The sequence below is a fragment of the Oryzias latipes genome, chromosome 13 (assembly GCF_053564925.1).
Source record: "Oryzias latipes strain Hd-rR chromosome 13, Olatipes_Hd-rR_3.1".
Taxonomy (NCBI): Eukaryota; Metazoa; Chordata; class Actinopteri; order Beloniformes; family Adrianichthyidae; genus Oryzias; species Oryzias latipes.
In genome coordinates this window covers 17,431,193-17,458,407 of record NC_136249.1, presented here as the reverse complement: position 1 = coordinate 17,458,407, position 27,215 = coordinate 17,431,193, and the positions used below count along the sequence as shown (strand labels likewise).

At 43.2% G+C, this 27,215-nt stretch overlaps 1 protein-coding gene and 1 long non-coding RNA gene across 2 annotated transcripts; one reads left to right on the top strand and one right to left on the bottom strand.

The window, feature by feature from the left end:
* Positions 1 to 144: 144 nt before the first annotated feature.
* On the top strand, positions 145 to 9,161 carry LOC144996835 (uncharacterized). Its single transcript, XR_013659636.1, has 3 exons — positions 145 to 271; positions 913 to 973; positions 9,022 to 9,161. It is a non-coding gene; the product is annotated as an uncharacterized LOC144996835 (long non-coding RNA).
* Positions 8,626 to 25,951, bottom strand: chrd (chordin). The gene is made up of 21 exons (XM_023961777.2): positions 25,617 to 25,951; positions 22,696 to 22,799; positions 22,474 to 22,600; positions 20,331 to 20,471; positions 20,117 to 20,234; positions 19,075 to 19,162; positions 18,100 to 18,241; positions 17,874 to 18,005; positions 17,267 to 17,349; positions 15,781 to 15,928; positions 14,849 to 14,955; positions 13,340 to 13,619; positions 13,012 to 13,253; positions 12,821 to 12,934; positions 12,461 to 12,652; positions 12,214 to 12,307; positions 11,445 to 11,501; positions 11,204 to 11,307; positions 10,825 to 11,088; positions 10,374 to 10,467; positions 8,626 to 9,676 (listed from the first exon to the last, which is right to left on the bottom strand). The coding sequence occupies exons 1-21, from the start codon at positions 25,759 to 25,761 to the stop codon at positions 9,612 to 9,614; spliced, it is 2,841 nt and encodes a 946-aa protein (XP_023817545.1). The 5' UTR covers positions 25,762 to 25,951; the 3' UTR covers positions 8,626 to 9,611.
* Between the last annotated feature and the right edge of the window lie 1,264 nt (positions 25,952 to 27,215).

Here is a 27,215-nt window from a genome sequence, read left to right as displayed (position 1 = left end):
CTGTCAGGAGGATGGGGACTCAAGCGCATAGCGGAGACCCGCGCGGAGCTGCAAGCGGAGGACAGCGGAGATGCTCCTCAGTCATCCAGCAGCAGATGTTGCATCGCCACTGTGTTGCAATGCGGGTGCTGCCGCTGGAGCAGCGCGTGATCCCGCCACACTCACGCACCATCCAGCACGCGGACTCTCACCGCAAATCCAGATGTTTTAGAGACTGCGGCTCTGCCTACGGAGGAAGGAGGACAGCGGAGAAGAGGCAACCTGTGGGAACGTGAGTGTGTGCGTGTGTGGTGGTGGTGTGTGTGTGTAAGGGGGGGTCTTTTTAGTCAGGAGGTGGGGGCGCTGACATCCAGCCAAAAATGATTTTACTTGCTCACAATTATCCAGTCAACAACACATTTCCATCCACTTGCTAACTTGTGGAACTATCTGTAGCGCAGCATTTGACGCATCAGAAAACGCCTCTCTATCCCCCCCTCATCCCCGCCACAATCAGCAACAGAAAACAGTCTGTTCCTCCAGATCTTGGGCAGATGATGCAGATCATCTGCCCATGATCAGACTCTTCTGAAGTGGGGGGTTGTGAGGCTGTGTGGAAACCATCATCTGTGGAGTTCTGCATCTAAATTGATTTCATTTGAACAGAATTCCTTCTGCTGCTGCACTCAGATAGTAAAAGATGCATTTAATTCCTTTCAGATCTCAAATTTGGGATCACAACTTTCTCAGGAATCTTCAGGAGCTGGAAAAGTGACAGATCTCATCAAATGGTTGAACATTTTTTGTATAGAAAAGTTTCAGCCTTGTGTTTTCTGATGGACTCCTGTGGATTTGCATGAAGTGTGGGTGGGTGGGAGGGGTGTGTGTTTTGTCATCACACGGATCTTTGGTTTCATCTGTTACTCTCCACAGCTGTTTCTGTTTCGGCTGTTAAGTCCTTCTCAGCTCCTCACTGCAGATCCTCTCGTCCTTAGTAAGTCGTGGGTTTGTTTGCTTTTTTAGTTTTGATTTTTGTGTTTTTGTTTATGTTGTAACCCTTGTGCTATCCTAGGCACTTTAACGTTGGGAGTTGGGTCATTTAGACCCACTAGACAGTGCTCTGAACCTTTTATCTTCAATGATTTGCGATCTTCACTGGTGTCCATGGATTACATGAAATCTTTCCACCTTTATCCACCTTTGTCATGGTAGGGAGAACATGTCAATGTAAGGATGGGGTCATCTAAGATAGCACAAGGGTTAAATAAAGTTTTGGTCTTCTGTTTTGGGGTCAAACATCACCTCAATCCCTGACAGCAGAAGTGGAGGTTTGGTTGTGTCACAGCCTCATATTTACACTTTAGTTAAACCAAAATAGTCAATATCACCCATGGATGGTTCCAGATCCGCTAGAAGTTAATGAAATTCATGTAGTTCTCACATGAACACCAACATACAATTTATCTTCCCTGATAATTATTCCTAAAAGTACATTTCAATCTGTAGAGCTCAAAACTTGTAAAATAATTTACTTAAAAGATTTCTGTTAAGAAAATTTTCAACAGAAAATGAGTTTTACTTTACCCCCCAAAAAGCAAAGAGAGAATCAGGACTCACCGTAAAGTGTGCATAAAGATAAGAGATCGACAAGACCGTAAACAGACAAACTTTTCACTAACCTACAGCCAACTGAACACACAGAGACACAAACATGAGGTTTGATCAAAGCACCTAAAACACAAAGGAGATCAGAAAATCAGGATACTCCCCCTTCATTAAGGAGGACATAAATAAAGAAAATTAAGCTGAAAATTGAGTTTCTGAGTATTTCTTTATTCACATCATTGTAAATCAGGAGCAGACACTTAAAAAAAAAACCCTGCATATTTGTAATGTAAAAAATAGGCTAAGCGGATCACAATCTCCCTGCTCCGCTCCATTCTGATGCACTCACTTGTCGTCAGATAGATCTTAGTTTTGCTCGTCTAAGCTGGCATCTGGTACAAAACTGCACGGCTGGATAGCTCCTAGATTGTTTGCAATTGTGTTGCATTGCTAATGTTAGGTTGGGGGTGTGGTGGGAGAGCATTTAAACAGAGAGCTCTCAGGGGAAGGGGGACAGGGTTACTCCACGCCAACAGTCCCAGCCACAACTCAGAGGTCAATTTGTAAGGAACTACTGCCGCTCTGCAGAAACTACGTCCTAGAAAATGACACAGATTTTTTGATTTATGCAAAAAAAAAAAAAATTGCATAATCATCATTAAGAGACCACTCGGAATGCTTTGAAAATATACCAAAAGATGACCAGAGTGGGACTTTTAAAACAACTATGTAATTAACAATTAAAAGCAGTGTTTATGTTTGTCATCTTATTGTACCAAATAAATGATACATCTGTGTTACATGTGATTGTTAATGTGATCATGGGATGCTCCCTCCCCCTATACAACAAACAGGCTGGCGGATTGCCTCCTGATTGATGCCCCTCTCCAGGGGGGGCTCCTTGTTACAGGTCTGTGGTTTAGGTGGGGGCTGCTATAAACAGCTTAGCACGGCCATAACCATAAATCACACCAAGGAGGGTGAAGCTAATGACTCTCATTGGTGTCAAGTGTTTAAGTGCAGGATCCAAAGTCTAATAAAAGTGACAAACATGATGAAGATAACAACATCAGCAGCAGCAGCAGTGGATCACTGCATCTGTCTGCACTGCAACAGGCTGTCAATTCAACGCATAACAATGCAGTTTCCACTGTCTCCATTCTCTGGACTGACACTGCTGTCCTCATTTGACCCCAGATTGTTTTATGTGCCAACATTCCCAACTTTAGATCATTTCATCTGCACACTTGCTTGTTTGTTTGCTAATGTTCTGTTTTTGTTACACTGTCTTTATAGTTCAGAGATCAGGTCTTGCAGCTCCTCAGACATTTCACTCACCAACACTCTGTATCCAGAATATCCCAGAATCCTTTCTGTTCACGGCGGTTTACGCATTTGACATACTTTGGTTTGATGCTTTGTTATCATACAATGTACAAAAAGTAAAAGCTCTAGTGCTATTACATCAGAAATTATAACAGAGTATGAAAAAGAAGAAATTAGATTCCTAACACAGACAGATAAAATAATATTTTTTGAGTCTTGTGACAGGAGGAGCTGCAAGCATGCAGACTGGGATTTAGAGCCTCTGAACTGAATTTATCTGTACTTATTCTAAAAACTAAAATAAATCATGGTGTTGTAGCCTAGAGTTTGTCTTAAAGAAGCTATTTCTCCAAAAAAGTAATGTCACACAAAAGGATTTGGGGTTTTTTGAGGTTCAAGATTTCATCCAAACTCTAACTTTCATCCTAGTTTGGAAGAGAATTTGTGATTTTGCTGAAAAGTCAACAATAGAAGAATCTCAACAACATGGTGTGTATTCCAGCCTTGCCCTCATATTTAGATCTCAATGGACTTCTTTCTAAACCAATGTGTTTGGTGGGGGTCAGATGTAGACATGTGGTCCGTCATCATACTGATGTAAATGCTCTGGACCTGCAGGATAAAGCAGGACTGTTCTGGGAACGCCCAGGTGATCAACCTGATGCAGTTAGAATCCATCCAATACCAAATGAGGATCCTGAATTATGGAGACGCCATGTGTTTTTTTAAATAGGGAGACCTTAATAAATAATTGTCAGCTGTGCAGAAACACTGCAGGTGGACATCAGGAGATGTTCTCATTCATTCATGCGGCTTGGCTCTGACATCCACCCTGCAGACAACAGGGAGCTTTGAAAAGTCAATAAAGTAATTTGCTGCTCCCAGAAATGAACCATTCTCCGGTTCCACTCATTAACTCCCCAATCGTGGAGGCTGAGATCATCATCCTGAACCAGAACTATCCGTGTCCCTCGAACCTCCAGAATCCTATGTTTGACCAGGGCTTAATGTCTCAGGTTTCAATCCTTAATGAAGCCCAGATGTTCCGAGCTGTAGTGACATCATAACTGAAATTATCAGCTTTCATCTTCTCCTCTTAGACACCTGGACACATCTGTGACTCGTTTTTATTCAGCAATACCAATGAAAGAGAAGCTCTGATGGTCCACCACATTCTGGCTGCAAGATGACTGTCAGGCTCCTCCTCCTCCCTGCTGCTGCCTGCTGTCCTGCATCCTTCTCACCTGTCGTCATATTCAGCTTTTCCAAACAGACTTTACCAGGTTTAAGAGAGCTGCCAGAACCCAGTCCTCCACATCTGAACAAAAAACGAAAACGTTTTGACTCTGTTCATTTAAATTACTGTTAAAACTGCTTTTGATTTAAAAATATTTGTGTCAATTAAACTTGTAAATCCAGGTAAGAACTCTGTGAGCGTATGCACACGTGTGGGGATGTACACGCGTGTGCATGTAGGCTACTCATGAGACTCATTTATCATAAGTTAGGCAGAACAAAAACAAAAAGAAAACTTTTAGCCTGATTTACTAAAATAAAAAAATAAATAAAAAAGACCCAAACTGAAGTTTTTCTGGACATAAAGTTGAAACAAAGGATGTTATGCAGCTTCAGAGAGCCTCCACCCCCACCACCATCTGCCATATCATCACTTTCTGCCCCTGTCTATTTGTGTAATGTTGGGTTGTGTGGGTGAGGACTCAAGGGTAAACAGAGGAGAAGGGTGCTGGACGGAAAATCAACTGATGTTTCTGTTTAATAGGATGAAGAGAAATGCTGCCAAGAAGAGACAGGAGACACTTTAAGAAAACACACATCTACACGAAACACACACACCTATGCACAAAATACACAGACATTTACACAAACACACACTCAAAATTTTAGTTTAGGTTAAACACTGAATCAAAATGTGAAATAGAAGAGATGCAAGACTTTCCACACAATGTTTTGCTTATACTTGTGACTGTGTTTCAAAAGACCAGGGACTTGCTAAAATCTGCAGGAACATTGCAGCTCAGTACTTAGAACTTTACTCCATTTGTTATTTTCTGTTATCTTTTCTCATAATAAAGTAAAGAAGATGCTTTTTTTCTATCAGGGTGCAAATGAGGAGACTTTTTCACCAAAAACAAGTTTCTTCAGATTTATTCTTTAGCTGACTCAGCAGTTTGTGAACTCATTTAGCAGGACTCATGGGAGAAATAAAAAATCCTTTGCTATAAGTTGTTAATATACAGTACAACCTAAATGTATTTGGTAGTTTAAGAAACATATCAGCATCAATGTAAACAATTCAAACTAATTATTTACTTAATTAAAATGCCTAAAGAAAAAAGGTAAAATGTTAGACCATGTTGTCTCCTGGCACAAGATAAAATATACGTGCATTCATTCGTTTGTTCGTTCTCAAACCAGATCTGACCTTAGACCTCCTTTCAGCTGACCGTCGTGTTGTAGCTTTTCTTTGGGGCAGTGATGTAATCCAGACGAGACGTCTTTGTTTCTTCAGCAGCACGTCTGCAGAGCTGGCATGTCGTTTCTGTAGACGCTCATGAGCAGAAAACATGAAACTCTGTTAGATCAATGAGTTGATGAGGAAATGCAATCCCTTTTTTAACACTGCAAATCTTTTTTTATTTAGTTTTATATGAGAACCAATACCTTTAAAAAAACAAGTAAACCATCCAGGATGAAGCCCGCCTTCCCCCTGCAGCAGCTGGATAGGCTCCAGCATCCCTGTGACCCTGCAAATAAATGAGCAGGTATAACGTCAGCCTAATAGCATATCTGCCTAACTCATTTTTTAAGGTTTTTTGAAAAGAAGAAAAAACACCTTTTTTTCACCACTCACAGTAGAGTTAGGCCAATATCTCAAATTGGCAAAAAAATGAGTTAGGCGGCTTGGCAGCGGTGGAGCCCCCCACACTGGGGACCTTCTATTTTACCTGCAGCACACACACAGCACTCCCACACCTCCACACATGGGTGGGGTCGGGGGGGGGGCGGTCGGTCTTCACCCGCCTGGTCCTCTCAGGGCGGCCGGGCTTATGGGTATCCTGTCAGCTGCGGGAATGGTCGGGCATACGGCGCTGGGGGGGCGGCCGGCTGGGGGGGGTTACTGCGTGGCGGCGGGGGGAGGGAGGGTAACCAGATGATTGTGAGTATGTGTGCGTGAGTGCATGGGTAGGACGGACCTGGGGGCTGGCTCGCTGGGACCCTCTGGGGCTTTCCCTCCCCATCACAGAGAGGGGGAGGGAAAGTTTTTCAAGTGTGATTACCCCTAGATATGAATACTGTTTTTATGTCTGCTATTACACTGAAGATGTCTGTGGCTTTTCTAATCTGGAAAAACATTTTTTAAATTTTATAAATTGCTCCACTTATGTGACATAAAAACAAGGAGCTTTTTTTCTATAACGTTGGAGAGATGTATTTAGCTTTTGATTCTGGGGATGATCCATAAAGTACCAACATTGTCTTGAAAAACACTTCATAATGTGTTCACACAGCAGAGGTCACCTTAACAACATGTCAGCAAAGCTGCCTGTCAGAAGTGCAGATGCTCAGAACAAAAGAACCCTGAAATAAAAGACAGATCAAAGTTTTTTTTGGACTGTTTGGTCATGAATGAAAAACTTTTGGTTCTTTACTTTCATCTTTGTCCTTGGAGCTTTTTCCCCAACAAAAGAAATTACAATCAAATGTTTGTTAGAAGCTGCAGCTTCTGTCTCTATCTTGGAGTTCAGGATCTGCGTTCTTCAACCTGCTGTAGCCTCCAGTAAAAGACATCAACCACGTCAGTGGAGCAGGAAATAATAGAGTTTAATAATATCAAGTAGGATGAACTGCTTTATGAAGGGTGCATTTAAAAAGTGTGAAAATGTCACTTTAGCTGCTCCCAGCAGAGGGCAGCACTGATTAAATATTAATAGGGCTCCTACCTCCTTCCAGTCAGTCCTTCCAGAACACTTTGATAAATTTCGGTTGCAAAAGAGCTGTTGCAGATCCATTGAGACCCTTTACAGTGAATCATTACTGTTAAGTTCTGGGTTTGGAAAAATCTGATCTCAGCAGAAATTGAAAAATAAAACAGTCGGGTCCTACAAACTGATTCTGTTATTGGAACCATTTCAGATTCATTTCCATAAATACAATTTTCTGAAAAGAATCACTGTAAACTGCGTGTATCGAGACAAACTTTCTTTATACCATAGAGTGTTCCAGAAGTTTGTAAAGTTTACAGTTTGATCACATTTTTATACCTATTTCAGCATTTGGGCCAGGGGTGTCAGAATCTCTGACACCTGGGGTCTGGTAAGGGGACCAAAGGCTTTCCTCTCTGCTCTTCGCAGATGATGTTGTCTTGTTGGCTTCATCGAGCCAGAACCTCCAGCGTGCATTGGGGCGCTTTGCGGCCAAGTGTGAAGTGGCTGGGATGATGGTCAGCACGCTAAATCCGAGGCCATGGTTCTCCGCCGGAGAAAAGTAGTTTGCCATCTCTCAGTGGGTGGAGTGTCCCTGCCCCAGGTGGAGGAGTTTAAATATCTTGGGTCTTGTTCACGAGTGAAGGAAGACCGGAGCATGAGATTGACAGGCGGATCAGAGCAGCGTCCGTAGTTATGCGGTCGCTGTATCAGTCCGTTGTGGTGAAAAGAGAGCTGAGCCAAAAAGCAAAGGTCTCAATTTACCGGTCAATCTTCGTTCCAATACTAACCTACCAAAAGAACAAGGTCCCGAGTACAAGTGGCTGAAATGAGTTTCCTCCATAGGGTGGCTGGGCGCTCCTGTAGGGTGAGAAGCTTGGTCACCCGTGGAGAGCTCGTAGTAGAACCGCTTCTCCTCCACATCGAAAGGAGCCAGTTGAGGTGGCTCGGGCATCTAGTCCGGATGCCTCCTGGACGCCTCCCTGGGGAGGTGTTCCGGGCATATCCCACTGGGCATGTCCCAACACAGACTTTATTGCAATAATGTTTGACAATCCTAAACCCTAACATTTGGAAACAAAAATAATTTCTTTAAAGGATTCCCAACAACGTGCTCAGAGAAAACAGGAGGTCAAAAGCAAAGATCAGGGAACCTCCAGCTGCCACACAAATACCACCTGGACTCACTGGAGGTCAGCATGATGATGGTTTGGTGCAGTTACGAGCCCTCTCCAGCAGAGGGCAACAGCGCGACTACAGATATGTTTGCATTTACCGGTAGTGGGAGAAATCCACTCTTAATTTGACAGGGTTTGTTCCCAGATCACGTTTGCACACATGTACATCTGTGAACGTATTTGTGTGTTTTTCTGTCTGCGTGCATGTGCATACATATATGTAAATGTAGAGCATGTGAAAGACAAACTACTTAACACACGTGCTGATAGAAACAGAGGAAATGAAAAGAAACAATTCTGTTTTTGATATAAAACCAGAAACAGGAAGCCAAAAATAAGAAGTCACAGAAAAAGGGGGTTGGAGATCAAGGATGACAGGGAAAGTCAAGAAAACACAGAAGCAGTTTAGGGATTGAGCAACAAAAGCAGTAAAATGTAAAAGAATTGTACTAAATACAATTATAAAAAGAAAAGTTTCATTGTGCTTCCATTTAGGAAAAACTGAGGGGTAAAGTAAAAAGATTGAAAGAAGGATTTAGAACAAAAGTTACAAGCATCCTTTGAGGTAACATGATAGCATCAAGATAAGCTCATTTCTTGTTTATGCAGCATCTTTTTTATTTGGTTTTCACACAGCTCAATAAATACAAAAAAAAAAAAAACAAAAGAAAACAACAGACCAACTTAATATTCTGCACAGAGAAAACAAAGAGAAAAAAAACACATTGTCGTTAAAAAAGATACAAACCGAACAAAGTTGGAAAATTCTTTATGTACAGGAGTTTCAAAGAAAACAGCCCAAAAATGCACAAAAACAGCCCACAAATTTACATTCACCGACCACTACAGTAGATAGATTTATTCATCTGAAAGTCCAGACAAACATTCATTCATTCATTCATTCATTCATTCATTCATTCATTCATTCATTCATTCATTCATTCATTCATTCATTCATTTCTTCTGTTTTGTCCCTTTCGGTGTCACAGGGCTGCTGGAGCCTATCCGGCCACTTGTGGGCGAAGGGAGGGGACATCCTGGACAGGTCGCCAGTCTGTCGCAGAGTCCAGACAAACATCCATCAGCCAAAGAAAATTCTACCAAACGCCCTGAAACGGGCTGATGTCATGTTTGCTGAAACGGACAGCTGAAGAAAACTATCTAATGTTATGACTCATGACTCTTCATCTGCGCTCAATCATACTTTTGCCGCTGTGTCCAGTTTGCGCTCCAGCAGCTCTGCCTCAAAGACGAGCTCTGTCAATGGAAGACGACGCACAGTCTTCCCAAAGTCTTCCAAATCCAGCTGGCTTCAAATCCTGCTCCAAGACTGACAGGAATCTACAGCTTCTCTTGTGGAACCTTAAGCAGAGGCAGCAAAGAGGAACGCTTGGTTGATCCACCTTGTTTCTCCGTTTTCATGTTCCTTTTCTTCCATCTTTATTACAATCTTGAAGCTGATAAGAGGGTGGGTGTCTGGCATGGGATGGGAGCTCCCAGTGTGAATTAGGTCCACATGGTAGGAGGAGGAAGAGGAGGGTGGGAAAGGTTTGGTATTCTTCTTAGGAGTTCCAACGGATCAGTGTCTTCTGTTTCTTCCCTTCTCTGGTGCTTTCTTCGTTATCAGACCAGCTTCTTTGTCATCTGTGAGGAAGAGATCAGTCTATTGTCAACGTTGACTAATGTCTCAACACCAGGAAGCTCATTAAAGCTTCAGTTTAGTGAAACTGTGGCCATGTCCGAATTACTTCACTACTCACTACATAGTGAACTATATAATGCGTTTGCCATTTTGTAGAGCTGTCCGAAACTACAATCCCAAAATCGAGCGCCCTAGAAGTTTCCAAGAACTCTCTGCGAAAAACCAGTGTGCATCGATGCTCACTACATTGGCAAATATGGGCTACAATGCATAGCATTAGAACAATTTTTGCAAAGCTTATTTAAATATCAGTTCGATTTTCACTTTATGAAATTGATGATCGCCATTTGACCAAAAAAAAAAAAGTTTTGAGCATGGTGTTTGAATTGCTTTTAAAATCCAGGGCATTACATAGTTCCGCACTATATAGTTTTTCAGTAGTTGGGGATTAGGGTGGGAATTTGGACACAGCCTGTGAGCTCTAATTTGACCACAGATATGTTCTCAGGCTGAAACATCTCAAATTTGTTGGTATTGCTTCTGTTTTTCTACTGTGACTTCTGTAACACCAGGCTGCTTTAGACAGTTAGGCTGGATTTTTTCTCTCTCCCGATTTATGTTTTCTTCATCTCCAAACACTCTATTGTTGATTAACTTTGATCAAGTCACATGTTGTGGCTTGGCGTCTGCGTTGCTCACCTGCACATTTAGGGCAGCAAGAACCATCGGTGCGCGTGATGTTGGAGCAGCTCAGTATGGGACACTGTTTCCGCTGACACTTGGGGACACCATGCTGCAGGAATGGGGAAAAAAAAGAAAAGAAATTATGCCAACAGACGGAGCCATTAAAGCTAATATCAATTGTTGGACGCTTATTACTGAAGAAATCATCAAATCAACAGAAAAACGTGTTGGAAAACACTGCGGGGCAGCAACAGCTCAATCATCAGGAGGGTTTTTCCACCACAGTTGGATGGTAATCAGAATCCTAAATGGAGGCTTTGCAGCTTAAGCCAGAAACTGCCATGGAAAACAGCTTCAATGAAAACATTTTATCTTAAAGTGCGCTCAAAAATCATTTAGGTTAATATTATAACTACCAGCTATGCTTCGGAATATTTTCAACATCTTTACTTTTCACAAAACTTACGTCACACCAGCAGTTGATGCACCTTATCTCGCCCACTAGCGGCACCCAGGGGTGCCAGCTGTCACTGTTCTGGTAATAATTCTTCCCGAATTTGCACTTGCGCGGGCCGTCGCCCTGCATCATGTCCCCATGCTGCAGGCCTGCAGGTGTCCTCTCCTCCTCCGGACACTCCTTACAGCAATCAGAGGGGCTACGCCTCACCGGGTGGCTGCAAGTCAATACTGGACAGGTCAGCTTCTCACAGTGGACCTCCCCTGTAGAACCCTGAGGATTAAAGATAACAGAATGCTTAAAGGTTTACTATGGAAAAAAAGTTTTAGCGTCTTTGTGTTTCCAGTTTAGCCTTAATCATCCATTAGGATTTTAGATGGTTCTTTACCTTGCATGTGCATACAGCACATTTAATGTAGCCAAAAGGAGGAACAAAGGGATGCCAGGTGGTTCCTGGAGCATGCATCGTTTGGTCTCCTTCAAAGTAACAACCTAACAAACAGGGAAGACAAGATTTAAGAGGTCAGTCTGTGTGCAAAAATTCTGGGTGATAATGCATTATAAAAGAGAAATGTCAAACAAAACACAAAACAGCCGTAATAAATAAATCTATTTAACTAAGAAGCTACCTTCAGGGTGTTCTTCCACCTTCTTTAAGGCCTTCATGTCTTTAGGCTCCTTCCTATCTGTCAAAAAGAAAAACAGAAAGACTTGAGTGATGAATGCGACACATTTAAATGTACTGTGTCTGAATGTCCTCCAAAAGGAAGGATCAGAGGGAAGATGTGCAGCTATCAAATGTGCAGCTAACAGATGTACTGGTAATAAGTTCCCTACTGGAGGGAAATGTCTGAGGAGGAATGCAGATGTTATGTAAAAATTTAGTTCACCGTTTGTTTGGCTGAAGGACAAACAGCTATCATTCAGGTCAACTCAATCGAGGGCTTGACTCTTACAGTCAGAACAACAGAAGCAAACCGAAATCTGTCAAACTTGTCCACATTTGACCCATCCTCTGAGGTGAGCCACATTCTCACTCAGCAAGATGGTTTGAACCTCCAATGAAGGTCTCCATGCTGACTGAAAAGTCAGGAGATCCTCAGTGGGTCTGAAAGAACATTTGACCTCCATCTGCTGCAGTTTACTTAGGAACCATAGTGACTCTAACCACAGTTTGACAGTAAGCTGCAGGGAAATACTGTTGATGTTTGGTTTAAAACAAATAAAAATCAACTTATAATAGTAATGATGTTGAAATTACATTGTCTTTTGGGATTTTGATATTGTTATTTAATATTTTACTTTGTTGTTTAATTTTAGAATTTTATTCAAATAAAAAATAAACTAAAACTAATTTTAAATCAAAGCAAAAGTTATAGTAAGTGGCTATTTTCCTACCATCACAGACTGGGCAGCATTTGTCCTCCGGCTGAATGGTTCTGGAACAAGTCTGCACTGGACAGATGACCGGGTCACAGATCACTGTCCGCTTCTACAGGAAGACACAACAAAACGACAAATCATGAGTGGTCAAAGTGGTTTTCAAAGAGGAGACATCATTTTCACTTCCTGTGAGTTTGGAGACATTTAGCTCTCCGCGAGACAAGCATGTGTTATTGCATCGTGATCGGCGCCTTGTCTTTACCTGGCAGCTGCAGGAAAAACACGGGTCATAGTTGGGGGTCCAGTTGGAACCGTGAGCATGGTACTGGTTCTCAAAAAAGCAGGTGTGGGGGTCTTTCTTTATCTCCTCAGGGTCCTTCACAAAGAAGTCCCCGAACTCGGCCTCCTCCCCATCTCCTCCAACACCAAACTTGCAGCTGTTCGGGACATGAACCTCAAGAATGGAACAAAAAGAAAAGTTTAGAGACAAAAGCTGTCACAAAGGTTTTGTGGTACATGTTGAATTGACAGCAGGGTTCATGTTTCCTTTTGTGTGTTTTTTTTTATCAGAATCAGTGTAAAGTTGTCGTGAAGGTTTTGCATTTGGCTTTGCTTTACATACTCTTCCTCGTATTTCTCCTTGAGGGTTCATCTTAGTGATGACTTGGATGAAGGCTGTTCCTTGGTCCAGATGTTGCAGCAGTTCAGCGCTGATGTCCTTTAAAACTCCTTGAGCCTGAGGAGTCAATGTAGAATCTTTTGTGTTTCTGTGTTGAGTCTGAACTTATCGTGGTCATCAAACAGGGAACCTACCTGGGAGCCAAAGAAACCTGTCAGCAGCCTCTTGTGTGAAGAGCCGCTGTCCTCCAAATCTCTAATCTCAGCCAGTCCATGGAGGTGGGCGTTCACTGTGCTGTCATCGGTCTTACTGAGACCTGCAACTATTATTTCATAGTGCAAATGGCACTGTTTGTCTACCGACACCCAGGCGTGGCCAGAGGCTCCGGTTCTCACAGGAGGGGACACAAAGTATCCAGCCAGAGGGGTGGGGAGCTCTGAAGGAGACAAAAAAACATATTCAAAGGTGTTTAAACTCATGCAGAAGAAATCTGACATGAAGCAGAGTGACGGCACTACAAACCGTATCTGGGCACATCCAGACCGCTGTATGGCAGTGCCTTGATCTGCCCACGGAGCTCCCCCTCCTGGTAATGTGCCGTGGCCACATTGATGAAGAGCTCGTTCTGCAGCAGCATGTGGATGTATCGAGCCTCCATGGGACTCCAACTGCCCTCTGCCTGACCAGAGGATTTACTGTACTCTGGGGTCAAATCGTAAAGGATGGAGCGCTTGTTTCTGCGCCGGGGCTTCAGCTCAATGGTGAGGCCCAAGACCTCGCTGCTAAGACCCGCCACCTGGACCTGAGGAACAGAATGACATACTGAAGACTGTTTAACCCCCTAAAACCCAAGCTAATACTTGAGCTAACCCTTTACACACATAGTCACAGGGCTCCAGTTAAGAAGAATTAACTACTGCAGCTATTTAACCCAAAATGTGATGTCCATGCATGTGGATGTCAGGTCTTAAGAAGTTAAGCTGAAGTTAAGGCTGAGTAAATCCATGGATGGGTTTCATCATTTCATTGTGATCAAACTTAGGTCTAAAAATAGAAATTTGAAAGGATAAAATAAAGATATTTAGGAGTTTAAAAATTATAGTTCAATAAAATGGAAAAACTTTGGGAAAAGCAGCCTATTTATGGTAGTCTGGTCCTTTTTGATAATTTTGTAGCTTTACAGTTCATTTCAGAGGAATTTCCTCTCTGATCTTGAGTGAAACTGTTCAATAAACATTAACAGATCAACACAGCACGCTGTAAAAAACAAATTAAACCTAATTAAATACAAAAATCACCAGCAAACATAAATTCTGTGAAACAAGTGTCCAAAAAAAGCCTCATGTTTATCATAACAGTCATTTTTTCTTTGGAAATAAAAAAAAATCCTCTTCTTATTGTTCTGTATGTGTTATCATGCATTCGACTCGGATCAATCACTGCTTACTGATAACGTCTGGCTCCAACATTTCGGCGTCGGAATCGCGGACAAATGGCAATTGAATTGACTTATTTTGGCTGGAGCCAAAAGTGTGGCATTTTCCACACTATTGGGAGCATCGGATTATGAGGTGCACCATATATAAATGGTTTATATTTGAAATTATGTATAAGTGTTTGTGGATTTACAACACCTGCAACTCCCAATCTTGTTTGCAACACATAAAAAAAGACTGATGCCACTAAAACAAACATTTGTGAATACACTAACTCCTTACTCTGTTGGTAACACAAAAGGAAAAAAATCTGACACAACAAATATTTTGACAGCGCACTGTGTACCTCTCAAAAATTGTTTAACCCCTGTCCTATCTTGTGTACATCTAGAATGAATCCATGTATAAGGTGCTATGGAACATAAGGTGCACTGTCGTTTTTTGAAAAAAAAAAAAAGGCTTAAAAGGCTTTTAAGCGTGTCTTACAGTGGCGAAAATAAGGTAAGCCATTTTCAGATGTGATGTCACATTCACTCGTTCCAGGTTCCAAATTCAGTCAGTTATCTGCTCTGACAGATCTAGTAGACCTGCTGACCTTATAGTCCAGCGTTCCGTTACTGTGGAGGTTAAAGATGGCAGATCCCACACCTCCCGTCTTCCCTGGTGTCAATGTGTCTCCGCTGGACATCACACTCTGAATAGCTGAGACAAAAGCAGGTTAAGGTCAGAAGCGTGCCCCTCTCTGTTATGATGATGGGGCAGCTCCAGCATGAGGCAAAGACCGTCTTCAAGACATCATCTCCTCAGGTTTATACCTGCAGACTTTTGGGCACAACAATATAAAACTCTCCAAGAGAAAGCTTAAAGATGAGCTAACCCTTTATGAACGGGGAAACCTCAAGGAGGATTGAGATGAGGGGATTGGGGGGGGGGGGGGGGGGGGGGGGTAACAGTGGGGGGAGAAGGAAAAATGCAGGATAAAGAAAAGAACTTTGAAAACGTGAAAAGGAACAATGCCAAAACTACACGATGAGAGGAACACATGATGGGATTGAGTTGTGTGCTGGGCTCAGATTCTTTACACATGACGTCGAGCTGTTAATCACCGCTCTGGAAGAGCGGCGAAGAGTCGCGACCAGCACGCTGTGACCCTGACCAGACCCGTGTGTGAGACTTTGCAAATGTTTTGCACACCTGCATTGCTGTGCAGGTTTAAACTGACAGCAAGAATATCTAAGAGACAGGCTGATCTCCTGTTAGAAGATCGTGTGTCTTCATGTTTTCAGACCCGAATGACCACAGCATTCCTCTGCTGTCCGTGTTTGAGTCATAAATGGAGTCCATAAACATGACAAGACAGAATAGAGACAGAAAGTCAGAGTATTTACAGATCAGAAGGACAACCCCCCCCCCCACACACACACACACACAGAAACATAAGCCAACACGGACACAAACCACATCCTCAGGAGCCTCAGAAGTTTCAGGCTTTTAAATTTTATGAAGAAGATCTCCAGAAACACTTACTGTCACAGGACTTTCTGCTGGTGATGAATCCGGAGATCCGCCGGGGGTCTTGACCCTGAGTTTCTATGGTTATCTCCAGCTGACCTCGATATAACAATAACAGTTCCCGGCTGGTTAAGTTGGTCAGTACTTCTGCAAAGTCTGGATCCTGCAGAAGAATTTGACATTAGAAAAACGTTCTCCATAAAAAAAAGCCTTCCTAATGCCAAGGATGAAAACTTGTCTTCAGAAAGTCTGAGCTTGTATTGGTGCAACACTGACCGACAAAACAACCTCTTAAAATTAAAGACAGATGAGAGTTTTCTGTTTTGAGTTTGTTCAAAGCAAAGAGAATCAGCACTAAACAAAGATGACGGCAAGACAAGAGCGTTCAAGACAAACATTTATATTACGTAAGGACACTGAGATGGCCAAATTGTACCTCCAGGCGGGAATTGAGCTGCGTTCACAGATGTAACTCATGAACTTTGATTTGAAGCAGACGGATCGGAGCGGACTTCGAGGACGACTGAGTTATTGGGACAGACGGATGAGGGTGTTAAAGAAATGTAGCTTTTATGACTGCAGGCCTGAGTTCAACATAAATATACATGAAGCAGAAACTCACAGCAGCCAAAACAGCACACTGGGAGGGGCTTCTCGTATTTGGCGAAGAAAATGAGACTCGGAAACGAGGGAGAAATAGAACCACGGAGCCCAACGAGGAGCATCAGGCCTTTAGGTCTCGGCAGAATTAGAAACAGATCCACCTTTCATCAACCCCCCCCCAAATCTGAGAATACAGACCACTAACCATTGACATGTGTGTGTAAGCAGTGCATCCCCCTCCTCGTGTTATCCCCCCCCCCCCCCCCCCGCCCCGCCCCCTGACAAAGTTCTGCCCCACACTATTCTTTGTCTCTTTCACTGTTTCTTGTCGTGTCTGAGGATGGTTAGCCAGGGTCAGAGGAATGACGGAAAACCAAGATGTGGCAACTAATCCACATCAGTTCCCATGAGCCCATGAGTGTGTGTGTGTGGGGGTTTGTGTGTGTGTGTGTGGTGGTGGTGGTGGTGGGGGGGGGTGACTGTGCTTAGTCAAAAACCCCAAAAAGTAAACTCTAAGAAAATGAGTTGGCAATAGATTCCTGAATATTTCTGTCCTGCAGCAGTCCTGGACTGAAGGAGCAGATTGTTTACACAATATTACTTTCTTACTGCGTCGATGAGTGAAAATTTCACCCCCGTCACATACTCAAAAACTTGCCAAAATTTGCACACACCTTGTATCCGGTGAAAATGAATTTTTTACATAATTGACGACCACCCCCAAAATGATGATATCACAGTGGGAGAAACTTTTTTAAAAAAATGAATGGGATCCAAAATCTCATATGGGGTTACAAAAAATATATTTTTGATTTTATTTAACTGTTTTTTTTAATATCATCAAAAATTGGATTTTACTATTTTGTCTGCAGCTCTCTACATGCGTGTTGTCACTCACATGGGAGGTGATATTGGCCCTGATCTCTCTCAGGACGCGCTGGCGGTGGACCAGCTGGACCCGGATGGGCACCATCACAGGCTCTGGGAACAAACAGAGAAGAAATTATGACTTTTTTCAGGCTTTGCTTTAAACATTTGTCTAAAAAAATACCATCAATCCAAGGTTTTTGCTTAACTTGAATCAAGGCTTTATTATGAAGTAAGTGGGTCAGAACTTAGCTGTTAAGATGCAGGCGGACAAATGTGGTAACGTTTAGTAAACATTCAAAATGTCATTATTTTTGATGTTTTGCTGTTGCTGCTCTGCTTTAGTTTTGATGTGGTGAAAATCCATCTGCTCCAGATGCAGCGCTGCATCAATTCTTTGTAATATTTCCAATGAATGTCAAAAGTGTTTCCATGTCAGGAGTTCACCAGCAGATTCTGGATTACTTCTTCTTCTTCACAAACTTTCTTTACATGAGATGAAAAATGGAAATTTGTGAATCCTCCTGGAGCATCTGATTTTAAAAGTGACCTCTGAAAAAGGTTAGAGTGTAGAGCCCTGACCTGCAGCATCTCTATCAAAAACTTCTCCTCTCAGTGTGTCCTCCTCTTCCTCTCACCTTTGTGCTTGATGAGACCCTGCATGATGAGGATGAAGTGGAGGTTGTTCTCGCTGTCACTTAAGGTCAACATGGCGATTCCTCCCATTCCAGAGTTCTCCTTCTCTGATGTCAGGATTGAACTGACCGTCTCTGCACAGTCCGAGAGCAGATCATCAGAAAGTCTGTCTTTTTTCCAAAGAAAACCCACACTTTTACACTGCATGAATCCACGGCACAAACTCACCAGCGAACAGCGCCCTGTGTTTGATGACCTTCCCCTCCAGTTCTCCCCCTCTACTCCCAGACGTGGCCATGCTGATGCGCATTTGTTCGGACTGCAGCTGTCTCAGGAGAGGCTTGGCCACGTTCTTCCACACTCCACAGATCTACAGAAGAACACACATGCAGGTACTGTTTGGTGCTTTTGTGGTCCTGCTGAGAACATTTACCCACAAAAAAAATGTTTTTGGATTTTTCAGCTTCTCAAATCAAATCAAATCAAATCAAACCACATGAAAACATCAAATCTGCTCTCAAGTTTTGGCTGCAAGGCTTGAACTCAAAACCGCGACTCCTTCAGACTCGGGAGAGGAAATGTGGCTGTTTGCCCGCACCTCATAACTTTGGCTTCATGGGTAATCTCTATTCTAATTAGCAATGCTCTCTGTCTCCCTGCAAGGCCATGATGTCACATGTGAAAAATTCTCCTTCCTTCCAATGTTCTGCTCAGCAACCCCCCCCCCCCCCCCCCCCCCCCCCCCCATCTTCCTTTCAGTGTTTTCTCTGCAGTCCTGCTCTACTCGATGCTAACATCTATCAAAAAACAACCAAAAGCCAGTTTCAGGGGCTGCAGCCGCCCTGAGCACAGGTCAGAAACGAAGTGCAGAGACACCAGTGAACATCAGTCCATAAAACATCTGTGGATCCATCAGTTCACTGATTTTTGCAGGTGATGTTTGAGAGGTCTTAGCCCTACAGCTGAAGACTGAAATCAGACGCTTATTTAGCCAGCAGGCGAGTGACTCATAATAACTCATAATAACTGCAATCAGACTGACTTTACAATGTTTAGAATTGGGCAACAAAGAGGAAGAGAAGTTTCCCTGTGTTTATGTGTGTGTGTTTTTATTTACTGTTACATAGTGAGTTATGAGTTCTGGTTTCTCTGACTTCTAGAACTCACACATGTTCAACCAGAAGATGAGATGGTTCTTCTTACCATGTCTGACGGCTCTTTGGGGATTTTATATTCAAATGCAGTGGTCCCATCGGAGTCCATGAAGACCACCTTAGTGGGGCGGCTCATTCTGCAAAAGACAGAGTCAGAGATGCAAACATAATTCAAGTTACAGTTAGTAGCACCCATGATTAACTCAGTTTGGCAAAAAGATTAACATTAGTATTATTTACACAGAAAAAAATAGTGTCGTTGAACAAAACTAAAAAGTATTTGTTTTCATTCATGTGTTTTAATAGAGCTTTTTTCCTTTTTTTAAGAAAACTTTTAGGCTTTCTTGCCAGCAGAACTCATCATTTCAATGTCTAAAACCAACTCAGTAGCCTTGTGGTAGAGTGTCCACCCTGAGACTGGTTTAAATCTACAGTCGAGTCATACCAAAGACTCCAAAAAGGGTACCCAGTATCTCCCTGACATTCAGCATTAAGGGGTTGGATTGGGGGATTAAACCACCAAAATGGTTCCTGAGCGTTGCTGTTTCTGAAGTTCACCACGCCCCCAGGGGATGGGTCAAATGCAGAGAACAGACTTCATACAAGTATGTGACAGCTAATGGAACTTTTTAAGTCACATCTACTCAAAATCTTTAATTTTCATGTTTGGAGCTTTAACACCCACTCTCAATGGGTCTTTGTTGTAGCTGGAGCTGACATAGCCTCCTGACTACCAGCAATGCAAATGTTTGAGGTGTACAAGACATCTCTAAACCTGAATATCTCATAAGTACTGCATCCTACTGAATGAACTCCTTCTGGTATCTACAGAGGACATTTGGGGCTTTTAAGTGATGCCAAATATGTAGGGGTGGGGCTCTGGCAATTGTAGTTTTGGTGGATTTAAAAAACTAGCTAAATAAAATGTTATTTCTTCGGTAGTCAGGAGAATATTATGCATCTGCAGTTTACTGCCACATCCTTTAGTAACAGGGACTTAGTTAGCTGAAAATGTCTGGTATGGAGCTCTCAGTCACCGATCAATCATGTTAATTCAAAAAATCTGAATAAATAGAAAAATAGAAACTTACCTCTCATATGTGATGGAGAAGGTCAAGCTGGTCCTGGTCAGAGTTAAGCGAACTCTGGCAACTCCGCTTGAGCTGGGCAGCCATGAGTTGGTCACTCCTGTCAACAACGCTACAAAATCTGCAGAGGAAGAACAGGAAGAGTCCTGAACATCAATGATAGGTGGACAAACCCTTTCCGTGAGCAGCAGGGTTCATCCACATGAGTGTCGCATACCGGTCCGGCTCTCTCCTGGGTTTGTGTCTTCAGAGCTCTGATAAGACCTGTCGTTGTAGGATTTGTGGAGATCATCGTCTTTGCTCTTCTCATTCAAGAACTCAAAGCCATCAAGGAGAGGGTCGCTTTGTTTCTTGGTATCTAGATCCAGAAAAAAAAATACTATTATTCTATGCAGTTCTATACAATCAATCTAAAACACAAGATTATAGAAGATTAAATGATAAAACCACACGAGATGCAGCAAGAGTTTGTCAATGGTACAACATCACAGATCATGAATTCCCAGAGGAGTAAACCTGCTTACATTTCCACCATTCGTGTGTTTGTGTGTGTGTGTGTTTGACCCAACATAATCAATGTGAAGAATCATTGTGTTCTCGAGTGCTCAACAAATATTTGTGCTTAATGAGCTGTGGCAAAATCAGCAATGGACAAAGATGGAGGTTATATGTCCAACAGTTAGGCTGCGTCCTTCAGTCACACTTCATCTAATGTGGTCAGAAGTCTTTTGATGGGCCAGAAGATAGAAAAGTTCCACTGAGGTTCAAACTGCAAACATTTCAAAAGTCAGGTCTGGATGGAGAGTTTCTCTATCGGACTCTGCAGAGCTGGAAATGGAGGTTAATGTGCTGCTCTTCCAGATAGAAGTCCAGAAAAGACATTTATCACAAACACGTCTTTGCTCTGCTACTTTGTCGTTCTCACTGCCGACGCTGCTGAGGAGCCTGAGGAGGTCTGCGATTTTTACAAAGACCTGCTGTTCCTTCTGAATTGCTGTGTTCTGATGTAATATGTGGACTTACTGCTCACAGAAACTCAAATACACACCTGCAGAGGAATCATTCAGCTAATTAGAGCTCCCCTGACTTCTTCTGGAGTAAGAACATCACACACTGGGTTTTTAATTTAGGTAAACTAAGTAAGCATTTTCTGAGGAGATTGTTAGGAAGATCTGCTTCCTTTCTTTGCCTCCTAAAAATAAAGAAACATGTCTCCATTCTTCTAGAAACTCCCGACTCCTGTTCTCCATTCTGGACCTCTTAAGGTCTGGTCTGTGTCACTCTTACCTCTTAGTTCTGAACCATCAGCTGCTCCAATGCAGGAAAAACCGCTACACACCTTTTTATTTATGGCACTTAGAAAAACACACTAGGCGCAGCGCTGCTAAAGCTGAGACGAACACACACTCTCAAGCTTTTCATAAACACAAACACACATATGCTGACACCAAAAACACAGACAAACAAGCTCAAGCTTTTCCTTCACACAAGCTGACACACCAACAGACATTCAAACACAAACATAAACACACACACAAGTATTCACATTAATATGTGGAGACATACACAACACATGCAGGCATATAAGAACACAAATATACACACACTCAAGCATGCACTCACAAACACATGCATAAACATGAACACACACATACTTGAATACAAGCACAGAAAAACAATGTGCATTCACACACACACACACCCAAATGCCCACATAGACACACAAACTAGCAAAGACACACACACAATCACACGACCCACATATTGACAAACACATGCAGACACACAAACAGACACACACACTGACAAACAGAGACTCAAACGCACATGTGCATTCACACACACACAGGAATCCACACATTTACACACACACACCAACCCCCCCCCGCCACACACACAGTCTCTGCAGTTCTTTATTTTTTCTTTCCATTCCATCAGACAGAAAAACCTCCAACCTGTGTGTAACGGAACGCAGAATGAAGACACACCCTGAGTGTGATCATGAGTAGGGGAGCTCTGACTGACACACTTTTTTAACAGCTGGTGTTGGTGGGTGTTTGTATATATGTGGTTGGGTTTTATTTTTTACATTTAATTTTAAAAATAAATAACCACTTCTTGCAGCTTCACTGAAAATCCAATGACTGTTTCTCAAACTGAACAAAAAGTGAAAGAATTTAACAAAATAAAATACAGAATCAACAGATGAAAACGCTAAGCTGGAGGGTTTCATCTGCATTTGTGTTCTGCTTTAGTAAAAATTGAAAGTGAGGATTCAAACATGCCAGAACATTCCCTTCTGCACTCTGAAGTGTTGAACAGACCGGAGCAGGAGGTGAAGGTTTGAGTCAGAGGATTACCTTTAGGGCAGCTCTTGCAGCAGTTCCCTGGCAGCAGGACGGGATCGTCACAGTCCAGGTCCGGACAGTCCTGCTTTATATTCTTGCAGTTGACCTTCCCAGACTTCTTTCCCCGACGATGTTTTTGCTGCCAGAGAAACACAGGAAGCAACAGAGTGCAGTAAGCCTAAGCAGGAAGCTGAGCCCGGCCGCTGAACGTATGTGAATCTATAAAAGACTTACGGGTTCGCAGTAGCACTGGATACAGTGCATGACGCCAAAAGGCTCCCCCAGATCCGGGTGCCACGTGTCTTCCAAAGAATAAGATCGACCTCCAAAGGAGCATTCTGCACATAAAGATGACAGACCAATAATTAAATCCTCCAACCAGTCGACCACTTTAATCATCCATTATAAAAACAGATAAAGCCTCCGGAGTAAAGGATTTATTGCAGAGGAAAAAGAGAAGATTCCCTTGGAACATGTGGTTTGGGCTGAACTTCGGTTCCTACTTTTCAGGAGAACTCTGGGATTTTAATTAAGCATTAAATTGCACCACTTGATGACAAACTACACCAGCTGGACCATATGAAAACACACAAAAGCAGCACGGTTCACCGGCCGGACATGTTGGGGTTCACAGAAACACACTGGACGCCTCATGAGTCGTGGCACTCAGCCCCGCATCCTGTCGAACTTAAATGATCCAAGAGCAAAAGACGAGGAAGATGAGGAAACGTTCCCACAAGGAATGATCAGAGTCCCAGGAAAGAAGACGTTTTAGGTTTAATTAGCAGAGCTGTGTGAACCCGCGCTGCCATGTTTTCAAGGATCACGAGAGGATTAGCTCTGTGGCTGCAGTGCTAACTTGTTAGATCAACAAAATGGCAGATAATATGTGCTTTTTAGCAAAGTAGTCAAAAAGTCAATAGATTTAAAAGAAGCTCTTTTTGTGTGAAAAACAGCAATTGTCATTTTCATTATGTTTAATGCAACCATAGACATAAAACACTCAGGTCTGATCTGAAAGCTAAGGAGTTCTGTTACAGCAGATCAAAACAGCATTTAGTGCCATTATTACTATACTGCAGGCATAATGAGTGTGTGCAGCAGTGAGGTCCTGCAGGACTATAACAGTTATTTCTGCCTGTAAGCTGTGCGTGGGACATAAACGGGGTTTGAAGGCCGGTCCCGCTCGCTGCTGCTGTCAGCCTGGTTCACATTAGGCCTTCATTAGAGCGGCTGCATGCCTTCAGCAGTTCAGCAACCGTCACAGGGAGCCAAGCTGAGCGCCGTCCGCTCCGCCTGCCACTTCTCCCTGCTGGAATGCATCATCTCGGAGGAGCCAGTGCGTGTAATGGAAATTCAATTGATTACAGTTTCCAGCGTTGAGCTGCACAGTGTGAGGCTGTGTTAAACAGGGAGTTCCCGCTGTTCTGAAGCGCGGGAACTGTTACCTTAAACCACAACAAGGGAAAGGACTTTTACACATGAATCCCACCTGAAGGCCCTCGCTGATGCAGACGTTTACGGCTTTCTATAGCCAAAACATGCGCGCCCAGGAGCTTTTATAGAGAAAATGTTCTGATCTGTGGGTCATTTTTTGCAGACTTGGGATTTTTGTTTCTGTCTCACAGGCTTTAGTTAGAAACAACCATCTGCCCCAGTTTTCATGTATAGAAACAAAATAAATTCATGACCATGCCCGTTTACAGGCTGCAATGAGACACCAACAGTCTCACAAAAGCAAGGAGAATTGTCTGCCAAATGCACAGGAGTGTGTGTTTGTGTGTGTGTGTGTGTGTGGGGGGGGGGTTCATTGGCCACCCCCTGACCCTCTCAGAGAACTGCGGTGAGTGAGAGCCCAACCAAGTCAATTTAGTCATCACTTTATGCAATACAGTTTGTTGGAAGGCCACACCCCTACCACTTGAAAGCGGGCTACACAAAATCTGTCATGCATTCTGAGCGTTTGGATGAGGCGGGCAGCAGGCTCCACCTACTTTTATTGAGGCATCTGATTGGTCAGTTAGTAAATTGAATAACTTGAACTACAGAAAAAAATATCACTAAAAAAAGAGAATTATCAAGAACATGTTAAAAAAATGTAGCAGAACAAGAATGGTTACTCTGAGAAGTTAAAATACTGTAATAGCTGTTGTTTTGAACGCCAGGGGGGAACGGTCACTCAGTCCAGTTCTCGTATACAGTCAATGGCCACCCCAACAGAAAAGTGATTTGTGCCTGGTTAAATCCATAAATCAACACCCTCCCCCCACCACCACCAACAACACCACCACCACACAGGGAGAAATGCTAAACAGCTGATTCAGTCAGTTTGTGTTTTTCACTGCAGGCAAAACTAGCTGCACATCAGAGGATGGATGATGGACAGATAAGTGAGACGTCTGTCAGGTTTTCTTCTGAAAAGTCAGGAACACAAAAGTTCTCATGGAGAATGTTCAGTTTAAAAAAGTAAGCGATTGAAGACGGATGTTTCCAGACGTGTTATACTCAACCATCATGAGAATCCTGTTATATATTTTTGCTCTAAAACTTCTTAGAAGACAAATTTTTGGATGCTTTCTGCTGAATCCATCACCAACGAAATACAGAAAGAAAGAAAAAATACATTAGCAATGAAGCATCTATATTTCATATTTTGCCTCTTCACAGTCAAAGCTGTTTAATTCTCCTTAACAAAAGCTCTGGCCCCCCACAAATGTTTTGGACTCCCGCTGCCAGCACAACACATTCAACACCAACATCAAAATACGTAACACTCGCAGCTGCCCTCTTGAGGTCATTCCATGTAAATCTGGTTTAATGCATTCTCCTCTGGTCCTGGAATTCTGTCATCCTGCATGTTTTCCGAACATCCGGGTCCTGTTTGCTGCTAATTACCTGCATCAGGTGTGTTCAGTCAATTAAAACCTTAAACCGTCTGGCTGTTCAGCAGTGATGTGGGACAGCTGGGAAACACGCTGGTGGAGAATCATCAGAAAATCAGAGCTGAAGACCACAGAACCGGACTCGCTTCTGTCATATAACGGATCCATTACCGGACCAGAGAACACACCGGAGCTCCGGTGGTTATGCTCAAGCTTGACGTCAACCTGTCGCCGTCATTTCAACCAGCTTTGCTGAACGTGTGAGGCTTTTACCTTCCAGTTCTTTGGAAGCCAGCGGCTCTCTCTCCGACTGGATGGGCAGAGTTGGAGACTTTAGCCGCGATGCTTGTCCCGCGTGAAGCCACCACGCGCAGCTCAGGACGCACAGCAGGGAGCGGAGCGCGCAGGGAACCAGCATCCCAAATCTCCAGAAAAGGTTCTCCGAAAACGCCTGATTTGATCAAACAAAAAACCAATGACTCCCGCGCGTTTAGAGGCCCCACGTGTGAGTTTCCCTTAAAATATCCAAAAGTTTGAGTCGGGTAGATGTTTTCCGCGCGGAGGCAGTTACTCAAAAGCTGCAGGCTCCTCTCTGAGCCGTCCCTCTCGGTTTTATAGCCTGCCTCGCTGACAGCCTGAAGCAGCCACCGTTAGGGAGGAGGGAAGGGTGGGATGAAAGATGGGTGGGGGTGGGCGATGGAGAGGAAATGGACAGCTCCGTGAGACTTTATAATATGCAAATAGCTCTGCTGAGGAATCGTTTTGCGTTTCAGCAATCATCTCTAAATTTTGACGAAAATGACTCGTACTGCGTAAACCTGGATTTCGGGGGATTCCTCATTCCTGATGTGAGTGATGATGATGAGGACCAAATGTTCGCCTATCGGGCAGATTGTCGTTCGGTCTCCTCATAGATTTATGGCTGCTCTGCTTTGATTTCACACTCTGCAGCCATAAAACCTGAAGGAACACTTGTTGGTTGTGTGGAAGAGCTCACCAAAGTCATCTGACACCCACAGAAAGCGGAGTTCTATGAGCGCTCCTGCCGAGCGAGAGAGTGAATCTCCAGATCATGTACAGTAAGGAATGCGCTCCTTATTTTTTCAACTGGAGCTCAGGCCTAAGTGATTTAACAGTAACAAATGAAAATGTTTGGGATTCTTTGAGACAGATCCGTCTTCTGCCGTTTTTTTCTGCTGTTTTAAGGTTTCTGTGAAGCTCCTGGACGCTGTAGGAAGCCTTATGATTTACGCAACTCATCAGGCATCCCTGGGCATGCGCAGGTGCCAGAAGTTGAGTTTGCTGCCAACGTTAGCCTCACATTATGAGAAAATGCAACATGTCTGGAAAACGTATCCAGCAGAGTGTGGAGCGGGTCAACTTCCATAAGTCTCCTGGTGTGCGTGTGTCTGTGTGTCATTAGTCTTCTTTTTTGACTGATTTATGACAAAGTTCATTATGAACTCATAAGCCCATACCAATACTATGATTATAAAAACATCAGAGACTGTTTTGGGTTTATTCTGGCGCATGAAAGTGCGCCTTGCAGCTGTTATGTTAAAGCATGTGAGCCACCTTACGCAGCCTTAGCAAGGCGGGGGGGGGGGGGGGGGGGGGGGATTCACGCGCCTCCATAGCGCCCCTCAACACCAAACCGATGATGGGCTGTTAGCACTCCATCACAGGGTGATAAGCGACACTATTCTCTTCGCTCGGTGATTCATTAAGCAGGCGAGAAGGGAGGCCAGATGTGGATTACGACTGTCTCACTGCAACCAGAGCATCCTTTGCATAAAACAGAATTTAAACTCAGCTAGAAAAAAAAATCACATGTGGAAAATAGAATGTATAAACCTTTTGTGTTTAAACTTT

What these genes read in the sequence shown, in the direction of transcription:
- chrd (XM_023961777.2), bottom strand. Translation starts at nt 25,761, where the DNA reads ATGCTGGTTCCCTGCGCGCTCCGCTCCCTGCTGTGCGTCCTGAGCTGC. An exon ending in TCCAGTGCTACTGCGAACCC is followed by an intron (nt 22,601 to 22,695) that starts GTAAGTCTTTTA and finishes TTTCTCTGGCAG; the next exon opens with CAAAAACATCGTCGGGGAAA. An exon ending in CTGCAAGAGCTGCCCTAAAG is followed by an intron (nt 20,472 to 22,473) that starts GTAATCCTCTGA and finishes TTCTGGATCTAG; the next exon opens with ATACCAAGAAACAAAGCGAC.